This window comes from Heliconius melpomene, chromosome 17 (genome assembly GCF_056956725.1).
Source record: "Heliconius melpomene rosina isolate 202511_hmr_F chromosome 17, ASM5695672v1, whole genome shotgun sequence".
NCBI classification, from domain to species: domain Eukaryota; kingdom Metazoa; phylum Arthropoda; class Insecta; order Lepidoptera; family Nymphalidae; genus Heliconius; species Heliconius melpomene.
In genome coordinates, this window is record NC_140405.1 from 4725232 (window position 1) to 4742154 (window position 16923).

The 16923-nt window shown below is 31.7% G+C and overlaps 1 protein-coding gene and 1 non-coding gene across 2 annotated transcripts; both read right to left on the reverse strand.

The window, feature by feature from the left end:
• Positions 1 to 5335: 5335 nt before the first annotated feature.
• Positions 5336 to 5422, reverse strand: TRNAY-GUA (transfer RNA tyrosine (anticodon GUA)). The gene is given in 2 exon segments: positions 5336 to 5371; positions 5386 to 5422. It is a non-coding gene; the product is annotated as a tRNA-Tyr (tRNA).
• A 10003-nt stretch (positions 5423 to 15425) lies between these two features.
• LOC146529930 (uncharacterized) lies at positions 15426 to 16921 on the reverse strand. Its single transcript, XM_085200671.1, has one exon. It carries the CDS (start codon positions 16753 to 16755, stop codon positions 15559 to 15561), a length of 1197 nt encoding a protein of 398 aa, XP_085056797.1. The 5' UTR covers positions 16756 to 16921; the 3' UTR covers positions 15426 to 15558.
• Positions 16922 to 16923: the final 2 nt, after the last annotated feature.

The window sequence follows — 16923 nt, forward strand, 5'->3', positions numbered from 1 at the left end:
TTTTCTTTTGCCAAAATTCCTTTATTCAATTGCAACAGCTGATTTTCATGTTCCTTATAATTTAATAATAATATGATGTTAATATTGTTACAACAACATAAAATATTTACTTTTAAAATATGTTTAGCATATAGTGTTCATAAAAATTACTAATATTATGATTCCCCTATTGATACAGTAGCTGCAACAGCTATCTTAAATATTATTGAACTCTTCATATATCAACTCTTTTATATGACAATAAAACCTAATTATCTAGTTCTATCACAAATCTTCTTCTTCTTTTTCCTGGCAGTCTTATCACAATAACAGTACCTATTTCCTAGTTCTCTAGTCCAACTTACACACTGCCACGAGCGTAGTTTATTTATATACCTAATAAAATCTAGCTATAACACTCATTGACTTATATTATTATTAAAAAAATATATGAAAAACAAAAAATCAATCAATCTTATATTTTCTTAATCTCCCGCTATAATTAATTAATTCATACTAATATAATTTTTTATTTTTATTTTTATACGCTTCCAACTTTTGTAGCTATAGGTACATACAAGTCACGATATAGGAGCATGTAATATTAAAGCCCTAAATTGACAGCCATCATAGCAAAGGGCACATCAAAGATCAAACACAAGTATGCAACAAATAATTTAGCAGGGCCCAGCGCTTAGCATAAGGTCAAACTGACATTTCGTACAACATTTACGTAGACGCCAGCTCATAACAACGTAAGGTAGCAAATGTCACGCGAGTCCTATTAGAGAAATGATTAAAGAAAGTTATCGATATAATCGTTTTACTTATTTTAGCTTTAGCTTATATACTTGTGTAGATTTTTTTTCTACATTTCCCACAAAAACTATTTCGGAGTTAACCTCCAAAGAACATAAATATTCATCTTTCCATATTTTCATAACACCTCTACATCTATTTATAAAACCTTCGTATAACATCGTGGTTTTTTTTTATTTAAATCGATTAAAAAATTTAATCGATATTTTACAATTGATAAATAAAACTACCTATAGGTACATCACTATGCTGAAATAAAAGGGTAGTACTTCAAACGGAATTGCCTTGTCGTAGCCGCCACTAAAATATTTATCCTCGAGTTAGGAAGAATGCCTGATTTAATTATTACAGTCATTTTAACTGTTGTTTGACATGAAACGCATTTAATTAACGCGCTACGCTTTAATAAATACGTTGTTGTGAGATCTTTTGGAACGATACTATTTTTTGTATCATTTCCTTTTTTAAATTAACTTCAGTGAATGGAGTAAAAACCGTGATTAAAATGTCTGTGTGCAATTAAAAATACAGGAAAATACGTATAGAGTCTAATAAAGTTCTTACTTAGTTTAGTAAGGGTAGTAGATAAATTATCACTTCACACTATAACAGTATTGAAATAAAAATATATATTTATACTATTTAATTTATAGTATTTTAGTTATTTTAAAAACATAATGTGGTTTTTAATTTAAGTACTATATAGTTTGTAAGTAAAAAATATAAAAATAAAATGTATTTTATTAGTATATTGGTGTATACGTATAAAATTAATATAGGTGCATCTACTTAGATCACATATCACATAGATATAAAGCATTTATTAAAATATAGCTATTAAAAAAAAACAAACCAATTCTAATTTAAAATACAATAATTATAATCTATAACAGCAAAATATCAATGTTCCAGCATGTTCATCAAAACACCTTAATTTACGATGGCCTAATTAAGTAAATCTCCTATAAAAGCTCCCTTTCTTAGCGACTCGTCAAAACGCGCGAAAACCTAATACCATTTTACGGCGGAGTAAACCTTTCTCTTAGAGTTAGCGTCTCTTTAAACTTGGCTTAAGTTAATCGATCGAGAAAGCCCTTAATTATGGGTTTATCTTAGCAGCAACGAGGATCGAACTTTCGACTGGATTGAATTAGCTGGCTTAGACTAAAGCTATTTTAAGTTCACACTATAGAGCTGAAATTTTTGAATTTTTGTTTGGCTATTTTGAGCTGAAATTGTGAATTAAATTAATACTTTTCAAATATTATGTTTTCATATGTACCCTAATAATGCATGGGTGTTATAAAGTATAAACATGTATGGAATTAATCTCTATTGAATGTAATGCAGGATAGCTGCCAACTAATGTAATAGATTGTACCATTGATTTTGAAAAGAGCAACTGTTGAGTTTCTTGCCGGCTCTTCTGAGCAGAACTGCTTTCCGAACCGGTGGTAGCTTTTTGTTCATATGTTCATTCGACGATTAAAAAGTGCTTATAATAATTGCCTATTTGAATAAAGAATATTTTGAATTTGAATTTGAATTTGAATATAATACTTGTCTATGTAACTGAGATGCTCATATGTAACGTACCTAATAATATGTAACAGAACTTCAAGTAATTATTACAATTCAAAGAAAATAAAAATTTATTACTAACTAAAAGTAAAAGTAAAAAAAAGTAAAAGTTATTGGTCCATATGTATTGGTAAATGATATAAAAATACAACATTTTGACAACCTTAAAAAATAAAAAAAGGAGGATATGGTCTACATTCATATCGCACCTGCCGAGTAAATGCAGTTTATTGCAAGTAATAAATCTGCAATAGAATACCTACGAATTAAAAAATATTTATGTATTTTTTACTAATAATAGACTATATTATAATAATATATAGATTTTGTCAGTATACATTAACAACTTACCGCCAACCTAGAACGTCACCGCCAAATTAATATTCATAATGGCTCCTTGCATGTCATTACCGCGGTGTAACTTAAGATGTTAATTTATTTTGGCAGATCTGTCGGCAAATTTTAGAAATCTACTGACATATTTCAATTATATATTATTAGGAAATGTGAAGCAGAGACGTGGTGACATTGAGTCAAATTGTTGACTTGTGCTAAGTGATTTTTCTCTCCGCCTTTTTACGCAAAAGCATTGCGCAATAACCTACAAAAATAAAGGACGAATCGCATCATAACTGCATAAAATGCTGAAAATTCCCATTCAATAGTAAATTATGAATCTACTGTTAGATTCTAATAAAAACCAAAGAAAAAAAAATAATAGAATTTTACTAACGTAAGTAACAAAATTACAAACAAACATATTTCAAATACCATATTTTATAATCCCTTAAGAATAGAAAATATTTAAAGATCATCCAAATACGAAATCCGTGTTAAGTCGTGTGACTTGCAATTCAACCCTCAACGGCACCACAGACCCTAATTACGTGTGAAACAATCCCGCCTTTATTTTTATCCGTTCTACGTTCAATCATAATTATTACGGTCTATCCTGGGATCCATTGTGGTGGAAAATCATCGCCGCCTTAACTCCTAATGTGATTTAATAAAATTGTAGCCGAATGATTTTATTGAAATTTACTGTGAAATATAATTTTACTTATAGGAACATTTGTTTGTAAAAAAGGTGGTAGTCATTTCTGTAATTTTTTTTAGTAAATAAAATTGTTAATGTTTTTATTTCTTCTCTCTGGTGTCGAAACAATGTGCGGCGTTGAGTCCCGCCACTCAACACGCGACGGCTCCAAAATTCGGTGGGAAATACGGCTTAATGGGAACGCAGTGCCTTAACACCAGGTTCCCAAGTTGCCCCTACTTACCCTGCTAGGCCCAGAGCCTGTGCCCTGGGCATATTGTATGAAGTTAAAAAAAGCAATTAAAATCTCTCACAGAATGCTATTAAGAGCACGAATAAGCAAACAGTCCCGTATAGTCACCATTGTTATACAATAAAAAGCCTTTGAAATCAAACAACAGCTCAATATAAGCGGGCGCAATTACCTGCGTCTCGCATATTTATCTTTTCCCCGATACAAATGCTTCGTGGGGGTCGAACAATGGTGGAAAAGGAGGGGGAAAGGGGGGGGATGGGGGAAGCTATATAATTTTTTAATTAATGCCGCCGAAAATATCAAAGTCACTGACCGCGCCTACTAGTCGGCAGTGCTATTGAATTTCCGATATTACTTTTGTAAGTGCACTCCACTTTCATTAACTCGTGTTTATTTCACATCAGTATTCGTTGAATAAACAATAAATCACTTTATTCAAGTAAATTGTTTGTATTTTATTATGTTATACTCGTTTACAAGGTAAAGATAACGTGAACGAGCCCCTTGTAAATGAAGTAATTCTATTGGAAATTCATGTCATTTTACGGGGGTGCGTGCGGCTTTGGAAGACTGAGCGTGAAAATCACCCATTAGGAAAAGTTGGAGGAAAACATGAGTGTAAAGGATTTGCCGCTCGATCTACCTCGTTAAATATTAACCAGTCTAAAGATATAATTATTGTACATCTTTTAGCAATATACGCCGGGGTGTATAGTCGTGACACAGGGGGCACATACGCAAAAGGTTGCGGGTTCGATTTCCACTCGAGGAAATTAAATTCAGTGGAGAGGGGGGAACGGAGTATCTTAGCACTAGATTTCCCTCTAAATATCCTGCTAGGCGGGATTTAGCGTGAATCTGAAAAAAAAGACAATTTACAATCTAATGAGTTTTAACAGAAGGTTTATTGTCTTTAATTTATGAGTTGTAGTACGCCACAGACTTTGATCGTCGGTGCCTTTTTTGTTCCTGTGTTTTTCAACATCCTTATGTTATACCTGTTCCCCCCATAAATAAAATAAGATGTGGAAAAATAAATAAAACAGTCGAAACTCTTTACCGACAATTATTTTACAAACGATAGCAATTCATTTAAGTACACAATCAAAACAGAAAATCTGTGTCCAGCCAACGTTTGATAAAATTTTATTATACGCACAATGCCCACCGAAATTAACGTTATTAGCGTCCATAATAATGCAGCAGTCTCTATGGGACTTATTGGAGGTAATTGATTTAATGCATCTCTTTGTTCCTAGTTACAATCACTTAGGGAGCAAAAATTTAAATTGAATTTTAAGCGCAGAGTTTCGCTCATAAAATATTGAATATTTGACCAGGTCAAGTTTTTAAGCACTAGCTAATGTATTATATATAGTCACGTAAACTGTCATTATTGTCAATGTTTCATAAGTTTTGTAAAAAAGTTTATTTTTATATTTGTGTACAATTTACTTATTTCATCAGGCTTTAATAGTAGCCTATTGTAAGTAAATTGTATAAAAATATAAAGATGAACTCCAAAAAATATAAAAAACTAATAAAACCAAAAAAAATGAGAAACAAAGAATCTCCCTGTAAATTGGAGAAATAGAAGTTTGACACTCAAAGGGTATTGGTATTTATTATTAGTAAAGTATTAAATTAGTTAAATTACAAAAATCTCCTTCGAGCCGGATTTGAACCAGCGACCTATGGATGACAATCACACCGGCTACAGTCCACCGCTCTACCAACTGAGCTATCGAAGGCATGTTATGCAAACTACTTTTACTTATATACTTATACGAAATTTTAAATTTACTACTACGAAAATGTTAAAATGCATTTCTTATCACTGTTGATTTAAACATTCATGTTTCTAATTATTGCAACAGAATTTAATTGATGAAATTAAATAATAATTAACTGATATGATTAATTAGTGTAAATTGTAATTATGTTAATTAATTTTAATTTTTTTTAATAATTTATAGTTTTTACATACAGTATAACCGGTTGTAGGTTCGATGCTCATGTCTCCAGTATTCGACGAAAAGTGGGGAACGCAGTGTCATAACACTACTTTCCCTCTACTAACCCTGTTCTATCTATATACAGCGTGAAATTTAAAAAAAACCTTTAATAGATAGCTACATTTAAGCTTGTTTTCAAAACCACGAATTACATAGGTGACAAGGATCGCGCCTCAGAACGGCTGTAACATTTTATAACCGCAATCAGCGGAGTAAGCCGTAGATAGTCTCCCGACAACAATTAAACGACGCTGATAGCGACACCAGTTCCACTCCTTTTGTTTTAAGATTAGACAAAGCATTCTTGTTGGAATAGCGAAAATTTTGAAAGGGTTAATATTTCTTAATATTATTTTTATTTTATATGCTGCGAATATAATTTTATAAAGGTTATTTTTAAAATGGTGATATGTTCTAAATTATGTTAACGTCAGGATTTAGTAATTAAATAAAGACTTAGTTAACGAACGAAATATTATAATTCAATAATTAAAAGAAGCCAAGAGTGCAACTGTAAGCGCTAAGGAAGTGGATTCGACTGCCAATTGGGGGAAAAAATATTGAATATTTTCATTTTCTCGCTCGCTTTCCACTCAACAGACAAAGCCTCAACAATACGGCAGAAAGTGTAGAATGGAATTACTTATCACTAGATTCCCAGGTTCCCTTTGCCTACGAGATATAGTGTGAAACTGAATTAAAAAAGAAAAAAAAATCAGTTCCTATTAAAAAAAAGCAGAACATATCGCTTTAATAATAAAATTAAATACATTATTGAAAACCTGGCACATGGAACAAGTCTGAAAGTCTGTGCAAAGCAATTACTGCGGCCATATGATTATAGCCTATACTCAGTAACGTGGTTATTTCTAGTGACCGGAAATTATAGTTTTTATGATCGCCACTAATTATTTCAGCGTGTCGTAAACTGTTTGCCTGTAATATTTACTTTGCTACCTAACCTTGCAATCGAAATATGTTAAATTTATAGGGTTTTACAAGAACTTACTATGTCAATTTATTTGTTTTTTTTTCTTATAAATTTTACAGATATTTATACAAAGGTACAAAATATCATGTTAGTGTCAAACTACTACTAAAATTATATTTAATTGTGTAATATATATTTTTAATTGTTATGAATCATTAAATTGAAAATCATTTTTTTTCATAAATAAAATACGTGATATCTCGAAACTATTAATTATATTAATTACCTTTTATGTAGGTATATATCTGTAACTGATTATATATCTGTAATTGAAATTATTAATATTTTTTATCCTATATTATTATATTGATATTCCTTCGAGTTTGATATAATTTATACCAAAGCCCAAAAGTATCTAGTGAGGAAAAGCCTTTACGTTGTTGTCGAGTATCATAAACACGTACGATCTGCTTTGAATAATTTAGTCGGCAGGAAAATTTCACGCACTTCCTCTTGTCGGTAACCACGAATACAAAATAAAATTTCTATTTATGTGTATAGAACTTAATAAATATATTCAAATGTTAAAAAAAATTCATAGGCGTATTATAGTACGAAAGCCTACTTACTCTTAAGTACTGTGTCGATATAGTTAACACAACATGGTCTTAACAAAAAATTACATTATTATAATCATAGAGACTAGAGACTAGTCGTCGTACAGGCATAAGCGTGTGACTGTAAAAGCGACAGGTTGAGAGTTCGATTTCTACTTGAGGAATTGAAATACTTAATATTTTCATATTTTTTTATTCTGTTTTAGAATCAAAGCGCGCCGTTAAGTTCCGCCACTCAACACCCAATGCTTCAAGAATTGGGCGGAAAAGGGAGAGCGGAGTCCTCCCTGCGGGACCCTGCGGACCCTGCACATTGTTATATCAGATTCAATATAAATCATGTTATAGTAGATACCATAGAAATTACAAATGTACACATTGTAAATATTTCATATAAATGTGGAATACAAAGTTTTGTCAAAAAGATTCACGTTCTATGCACGCAACGCACCATGATCGGTGAAAACGCGTGACTCGGTGAGTGTACTCCTATAGAGATTGATAACACACAATATCGATATTTTTAAAAAAATTTTTTAATACATATTCTAATTCAAACAATAATTAATAGCCATATTGTAATATTGTGTAACGGTAAATTTATATTATAGTTTTTAATTTTTTTAATATGAATTATTATCTACAACGTAATTAATATACGCCAATATTTTATTTTAGTAGAGTTTGCTTACTGTGGTTGTGATTTCTTCTTTATGTGAATGTTTTTGATATGTGAACGGAAAACAATAAATAAGTACATGTACTATGTATCTAACTACCATGTCATATTTATTGCTAAATACGTTGCTTTTTTTTTTAATTTAAAAGCGAGTATTATTTTTATCGATACCAACATTTGGAGCATTTCTACATAAATGTAAGCGAATTGGATTTGTCAATAGTTGGGATCGGTATTTGCGTACGGTCGCTTCTGCCTCACAGGCGTAGCCGCAATGCTCTAGTATTATTCGCTCGTGACACGCTATTCTCTATTTAAATTTTATATATTCGCACATAGATAAAAAATATTTCAATGTATAATATTAGCGGTTATTTTTGTTCGTAGAAATCTTGTTATAGATTAAAAAATCATTTATAGTCTGCATGATTATATTATTTTTAAAATATATTTATACTTTTTGTTATTAAAAAAAATATTTCGCTTATTATCAGCTTTTATAAAATAAATGAATATATATGTGTGGTGTATGCAAATACTAATACAGATATTTTGTAAGATTCCATTATATCATGCTTTTTATTTTTTCAATAATTAATATAATATTGAAAGAAAAGTAAACAGAAGCTCATATTTCCGTCCCTCTCCATAAATTATGACATGTTTAACCAGAGGTGGTGTTCCTCACGGGTAATTACATAGCGCATTAGTCTCGCCCTACAAAAATACACTCGAATTCAACAAAAACAAACGTGAGGATTGCCTCTCAGTGGTGGTAATTTGTCAGGTGTTCTTTGGGCAAAGAATATTTTAACAAAAGTAAGCTTTTAAGTTTTTGTAAGTGTCTATTAGGTGTGTAGTTTTAAGCTTTTAACTAAAACTTTAGAGAATAACTTGTTTTCATATTTTATCTTTTATTTTCATATAAATATGTAGTAGCTGCTCGGTCTTTAAGTAAAAATGTTACTATACGTATAATTTTATCAATCACGTAGGTTCCAGTGTAATTATGATTCTTGAAAATTTCGTTGTATAGTAGGTGCATATTGAATTTTATTCAGAAAAATATTCCCTCCCTGAGACAAACATAAAAATTTTCTTAAGAAATAAAAGTTTTTCTTTGACAAAATCCGTGGGAACAATCCGCATCGGTGCCGTGCCGTTGCCCCGCTAACGTCTTCTTCAAGGGGAATGAAATATCTAAACGCGAGTCTCTTAATGGTTCTCATTTATTTCTCCCGAATCTCGCACTGAGCGCTCGTAATTATTGCGTCTCCAGTAGGGTTATTAAGTTTTGCTTCGGTTAAAATGAGAAATAGCCACATTTATTCAGCTCTCAACTTGATATCTTCGCGCGCCAAAGGGTTCAAATTTAATTTTAGATCATGATATCACGATAATTAATATAATTGCGGCGGTGGTTTTACATACCTTCGTGAATCATTTAATTTTATATAATGTAAAGTCCTTACTGAAACAGGAGAAGAGGGGCCTTACATAAATTCTAGGCTTAACTGATTAATTGTTCTCCGCTTTACAGAAATTAGCTGAAAATCAATTGTGCTAATCTTTAATAAAATATGAGGCCAGTCGTGGCGCGGGTTTAAATTTTAACTGTAAACATGACTGATTGTGGGTTCGATCCCCACTCGAGAAAATGAAATATTTATTTAAATTTATTCGCTTCGCTCTTTTATTTAGGCAAAACGTGGCATTGAGGTCCACTCAACACCCCTTAAAATTCGCTGGAAAATGAGAAACGGAGAATTTAACACTAGGTTCCCTCCGCTTACCCTGCTATGTGCGGGATACAGCATGAAGCTGATTTTTTTAAATAAAATATTTGTAATAAAATAAAAGTGGACCGAATGGAATTTATGGAGTGCAATAATATTATTATTCGCTTAACATTTTTTTGATTGGTGAGTATAGAACTTTTTATAAACATTATTGATTGCCCGATCTCATTTAGCGTAATGCAAAGGCTTCAATGATTTCTCCCTTTCTAAAATGAAAAAAAAGTGATATTTCTCAATTTTTTTTCTACATTTGTAAAATATAAAAAAAAATACATATAAACATTATTAATTGCTTGTATTAGACATTAAATGCTTGAAGTGGTAGCTTGGGAAAACGCGATACAAAATGTATCCACATAATAGAGGCACGCCATAGCTGCCGGCGTTAACAAATTCTTAACTCCGTAAAGATAGCAGGCGCGGCTTAGACCGGCTTTAACTTAACCAAATCCTGCATAATATCTTATGTACAAGTTTGATACGAAGTTCGTCCTAAGTATAATTATGACTTTAAATACTTTGATCTTCATTTAAACGTATAATGCGGAATGTAAAACGAAACATTTTTCAAATGTTTCGTTTTACATTCCCGAGTGGGAATCGAACCCACAACCAGCCGCGTTTAGAAACGTTTGTGCCCTTGCACCACGCCTGGTCTCAAATGTCAATATATAACATATGAATTTATTTATATTAAGATTGCGAAATATGTTGGAAAATCAAAGGATTAAATTGTCTACAATTCTGACACACACATTCTCAGTCATCCGAAACAGCCAGGCGATTTGAAGCTCGACGTAACTATGCGCCTTACGTGCTAAAGGAAACGTGCAATATACACGGCTGACTGTCTGCTCTATTTGAAAATATTAACTTTTTAATTTTAATTAATTTTAATTTATTAATAAATTATTTACTTTTGTAAGTAAATAATTTATTATTAATTTAAAAAATATTGTGTTGTTTCATGTTAAACCTAACAAAAAGAACCATATTAACTTCTAGTTTGTTTTCCTCGTTCCTGCTCCAGTTGAAATATTGTTTATTGTTCATATCAAATTATTGAAAACTCTTAAAAACAAAATATTTCCACCTAATATCAATAAACAAGGCAGCAAACATATAGTTCATAGTAGAGCAGAGCATACGTCAGTCATGCAGCAAGTATCCTCAACTCTAAATACTCTGAAAGCGCCTCGAGGCACGAATGCCAGCCAAGACCAAAATCTTATCAAGCGTCGGCCATGTTGGTCTCGTTAATAAGCAAAACTGCACACAAGGGCCGCCATAACTTACCTGAAGGCTGTTTGTGGAACATTGGGCCGCCGCACCATACGCAAACACCACCAATAACTTGTACGGACCCAACGCTTATTGCTTTATATCTAGTGATTTAATTAAATCTCTATAGAATAGTTTTAATTATATAATAAATGTATCATAGATTTTTATACAATCAATCCATCAATCTATGTAGTAGATATTGACAAACCAGAGTAGATACAAAAAATTAGTAACAACATACAAACATGTTATTTAAGTAAGTAGTTACAGTTTGTTAAACGATAGTAGACAAGTTTGGTTAATAGAGTCCTTAGTTCTTCTTCTTCTTTCTACTTTCTCTATCTAAGATCTTTTAGGAACAAATATGATAACATTTTATTCATAGGTATATAAATATGATAAACGTTCACATCATCAAAACCGATGACCGATTATCATGGAACTTTAGACAAATATTCTTGAGGTATTACCTATAGATTTTTTAACAAATATATTATCCCTTGGCTATAAAATAAAAACAAATTTAAGCCAGTGAAGACGTGTTTCAGTCCCTAGTATTTTTTATAAAAACAAAACAAAATTCTTCGTGGAAGAAATTGAAAAATTGCGTACAATAAGAAACCTTATTTCACTAGGAAACCATTAAAATTACCGCGTACTTTTTCAACGTAAAACTCCTTTCAGTTTAAAGCTGTTAACAAAAAAAATCAATTCGATTGAACTCTTTGGTGGTGAAATTTCTTTTATATAAAATTAAAAAAACCTAATAAAAAATTGTAACTTTTCATAGATTTTTTTATTAGAATTTTCTTTTAAGTTTAGTAATTATATTCTAAAATAATGACAGTTTCAGATTTTCATATGGTTGAAAGCAATTATTTTTATTATGTCGATTTTATCTAATCTGTCGTTGTAGTGCAACGACCCGTTAGCACTGTTGGACGAATAAACATGTTGGACAGATGAACTTCTAGGCATTTTTATTAATTGATGGCATAATATTTTGAATATCTAAAACAGGCTGAAATTCAAAAATTTCATCTTCTCTATGTTCTTCCCACCAAATGAGAATGAAAATTTTATTGTAATAAAAAATATATAATTTTTACAATGTCGACAAAATCAGTTGTAGCTACTCGTGTTAGACAATTTTGAGTTAAATAAAATAAGGCGATGGGTCCCGCGGGAGCAGTTCATTTCATAGCAATTAGTTAGCTACAGGCAGCGGATTCGTCACGAATGAACGGGTACCCCTTCTGAAACGACTTATAGAACGAGATTTGTCAACGGCGGCGGTGGTACAATTCTCTTTAAATACAAGATAAAGTTAAATTCTACTGGAACCTATAATTTTCTTGATTTACATTGTTTTTATACTACTTAGAGCAACAAACTGAAGTCGTAGCAGTGAAAATATTTTTGGTGTCTATATTTTACATATTCCGTAATCGGTTACGTAAAGTTTTTATTGTTATACTTATAATATTTTTTAATTCATAATAACACATTATTTTTATTGAAATAAGTGAGTTTCATAATATACGGTTGTGAGCAAATGAAAGACGTTTTAATGAATAATAAAAATAATGATACAGATATTACTTGCTTATTTGCCCATAAATAATCAATAGATTAATTCATTTTAAAGTATATAATAATCCAAAAATAAAGATTTCTATTTTCATTAAAATATCGCACAGTACAATCGTAAGATGTAAACGACACCACGAAATAAGGAGCAAGTTGCTAATCTAAAGCGAGTTGCCGGGAAATCTGTAACGAAACGGCCATCGAGACAACTCCAGACAATAAACAAAGTAGAGATAAGCGAGTTGAGACTTCATTGTTCTGTCGGGATGCGGACGCGGAGACAGGGAGGTTACTTAAGTAACTTGTCAGTGATATGATTTTGTGTAACCCATTTTCTTTTTTTTTTGTCGATATATTAATATAAATGTTGTATTTTATAATATTTACTTAATTAATTAAAACATATTTTAGATACAGTTAGTGTGTTGGACTAATAAGAATAAAACATTACTTTAATATATTCGTCTAGATAAACCTTATTAATAATAGCATTATTTACTAACTTAAAATTTAAAAAAATATATGTATTGAAAGAAAATATAGTGTTTCAAAATAATTTATTGATAAATGTAAGTAAATGGTAAATAAACATATAACTAAGGAAATATACAATTCAAAGTAGCTTTCAAAGTGTAATTTTGTCCTTATCCTAATTTCGATTAGTCGACAACCCTGTTCGACATGGCCCATCGAAAGTTCGTTTAAGTAATGTCACTTTATCGCCCTCCCCTTCAGAGAGAGTGGAGATGAAACTACACATGCCTTCACGAGAGAGAGAGACAGAGAGTCCTCGCCATAATATCCTATAATCACAGTTTTGTTTTCCAATCGCTGCTAACGATTATTGGCATGTTATTCGGATGTCGTTTTGAAATTGCTTTAGTGCTCTGAGATAAGTCGTTAGCAACTCCAATAAAAAGAGAGACTCTCGATCACGGTACTGTAATTTTACGTTACTATTTATTCGAAACGAATCTAGTAATTCAGCTAATACCCACACAAACGAAAGCAGACATAATAAAAACAGATAGAAGTAGAAGATAGTATAAAAGAATAATATAGCAAGTAACAGTGTATTGTCGCTTAATTTTTTTTACATAAATTAAAATTCTGCCTTTGATTTACAAAATTGGTAGGCGAATTTAAAAGTAAATCTTTCATGATAGGAGCTACTACTCATTCAGACAAAGTAACGTAAGAGGTTGAATATTTGAAATTGCAGATTGGCTGGCAATATGCATGTCCTTCACTAACAGTTACCGAATTTGCTGCTGAATTATTAATTTACTCAGTTTTTCTTTTGTTAATAAAGTATTTTTATTAATTTATTGTTATTTCATAGTTAATTAAAGTTATTATAAAAAAAACTTATTAAAATAAGCTTATGCTTAGCGCAATTAGGTCGTTGTAGTTCATTTAGATACTTTTTTCACGGTTGAAAATGTTTAATGAATCTATTATAATAGTAAACTATGCTTAAATATTTTTAAAAAATCATTTTAAAAATTTTACACTCATATCCTATTTTAAAATGTCATCATACCATACATAATACAAAAGGACTTTGCGAAAGCTTAACGTTTAAATTAGTTTAGTCCCCTACAGAACCGCAACGAAGGGTTGCAAAATTTAAATTACAAATAAAAGTACTGAAAAATATCTACGAGTGGGTAGTGCCTCAATAACGACTTCCCTTAATTAAAGCGGAAGGGGTAATAAAGCGAAATAATCCGGGAACTTGACTCAAATCATTGACAAAGACATTGTAGATTTTGTACTGGTTTACACTTCAATAAATAATGTTGAATTCAAATAATTAATACTATTAGTATATATATACATATAGGTCGATATGTGATTGATCATTGACTCTTTGGTACAGCAGTAGTTTTTAGGTAAAAAAGGTTACATTATATCCCATTTTCGGCGCAAAGTGGTAAACGAAGTGCCTTAATGAGAGCGGAGTGTCCTAACACTATGTTCCCAGGATTTCTCTGCCTACTCTGTTATGTGCGAGATACAGATAGAACCTAACAAAGAAATTACTTCGAACTTTGAATTTAAGAATCAATTGGCGATTGACATTTTTATGTAGGTACCTATAAATGGTTACGAATTTACAATCACAGTATTGTTCACATCAGACACTTATGAGGAAAATAGAATAGTTTTATGTACTTACACATATCCTATAAAAAAATCTTTGATATCCAAATTAATAACAATTGAAAGTAGATATGTATTTTTACTTTTATGTTTTAAGCGTCACGCTTTTTTTTAAATAGGAAATTTAAAAATAAGGCCTTACAATTACATTGAGAAATGTTAACCCTATTATATTATGTGAACAGCAAAATTATAAAAATAAAAGAATTAATACAATTTATCTATTTCAGTTTAAGAGTTAGGCACGCTACAGCAATCCTTGCCCCACCGACCCCGATTTTGCACATTCGTCACGGTCCAGAGGTCGACTCGCTCGACTGTAGCAGATGTACCATATTGAAATATGCCACCCGAATGACCGTCTGTCCGTCACGTCGCCCCGAGGAATATTCTCTTCAAAGTACCTGTATTTGAACTACACGCCTGGTTGAGTTTCAGCAAATATGTGACAGGAATTTCTGTTATATTATAACATATCTGCGAAATATTAGATAATAGATAGTATTGCTGTTTGAAAGATATTTGTTTATTCTTGTTCTTACCGTGTTGGTACCTTAGAAAGAATATTAGAAAATACTATTAAAATTAGAGAAGAGTGAAAAAATGAAACCATATCTAGTAGGTAACTGTAAGAATATATCTATATTTTTTACTATTTTTTATTACTTTCATCACTACATATTATAAAACAACGTCCTCAGACGCATCTGTCTCTCTAATTAAGTTTTATTAAAAACTAATTTACTTCAGGTTACGCTTCAAAAGTACTGCACTTATTTTCATGCCGTTTTCGCCAATAGAGTATGCTACTGTTGTCTATAATTATACACTAATTTATTTATTTTACTACTCTCGGCAGTTCTGTCGCCCGAGGGTACACTGTAATATGTATCGTCATAGCTTGCATATCGGCGAGAGCTCGGTTGAAAATCAAGTTCTACGTAATCTCCATGTTCCCGTCTCACTTTGCCTTTTTCTGAACTTGAATATCTAGGATCTTCATATATAGTAATAGTTTGCTTGCGTTGAGCAACTACAGGTGCGTGGGCGGGTATGTTAGCTACAGGCTCAGGCCGAGACTCTTCGTAAGGATAGCCATAGCCATGGTAGGGATCAAAATCGTATCTTTCCTCGTGGCGTATTCCGTGATCGTCGTAATAACCTGGAACGCCATAGTCTTTTTCCCATCCTCGGTTTCTATCCCAACCAGGTTGATCCCAATCCCGTCGGTTATTCCAATCTTGCAAATTCCACGCTGGGTCCGGATGCACTGGAGGAGCTTCGTAATGATGCCGATCATGAACTTTTCCCCGATCATGCGAACCATGACCGTTACGATATTTGTTATAGTTTTCAGAGTTGTCTAAATAATATTTTTTGCCGTAATCTTGATGGTTGGAATGTTTATTTCCAATGTCACCATATTTGTTAGAACCACCTCCTTGATAGTTATTACGTGAATACTCTTTTCCATTATTATGTGAACCTTCATAACTCCTTCCGTCGTTATTGTCATACTTATTTAATTTACTGTTATAACCAGTTTGATCTCCTTCATCGTTCAAATCGTCAAAATAAGTGCTCTTATTTGATGATTCGTCTTTATGATAAGAATTTTGAAAACCTTGTTTATGATGTCCTTTCTTGTGTCCTCTTTTGAATCCATCACTGTGACTGTCTTCTGTTTTATCTTGCTTTGTGTTGTATCCACCATATGCATCTTTTTCTGAGGCTACTTTTGTTTCTTGATCTTTCTTATCATATTTTGTATCATCATTAGCTTTCGAGTAATGATTTGAGTGAGTATCTTTCACAAGGCTGTCTGTATGGTGGTCCTTTTCTCCTTTTTCTTTATCCAATTTAATAGATTCGGACTCCTCATTATGTGCTACGTCTTTGAGATGCTCTTCCAAAGCTTCCTTGAGACCTGATGCACTGATATCTGACGTTAACAACAAAATCCACAACGTTATCACTGAATAGTATTTTATTTGGGAATACATTTCACCACACTTATCCAGACACTGTTAACACTATGGGGCACAGACTGCTAATAAGAAAGGACCAAATCTGACAATATTATATAGAATGTAAGTAGATGTTGAATTTTGCGGTGAATTAGGGCACAATGCCAGGAAATAGAAAGAAACAATAGGCGAACACGGCTAGCT

What these genes read in the sequence shown, in the direction of transcription:
- LOC146529930 (XM_085200671.1), bottom strand. Translation starts at nt 16,755, where the DNA reads ATGTATTCCCAAATAAAATACTATTCAGTGATAACGTTGTGGATTTTG.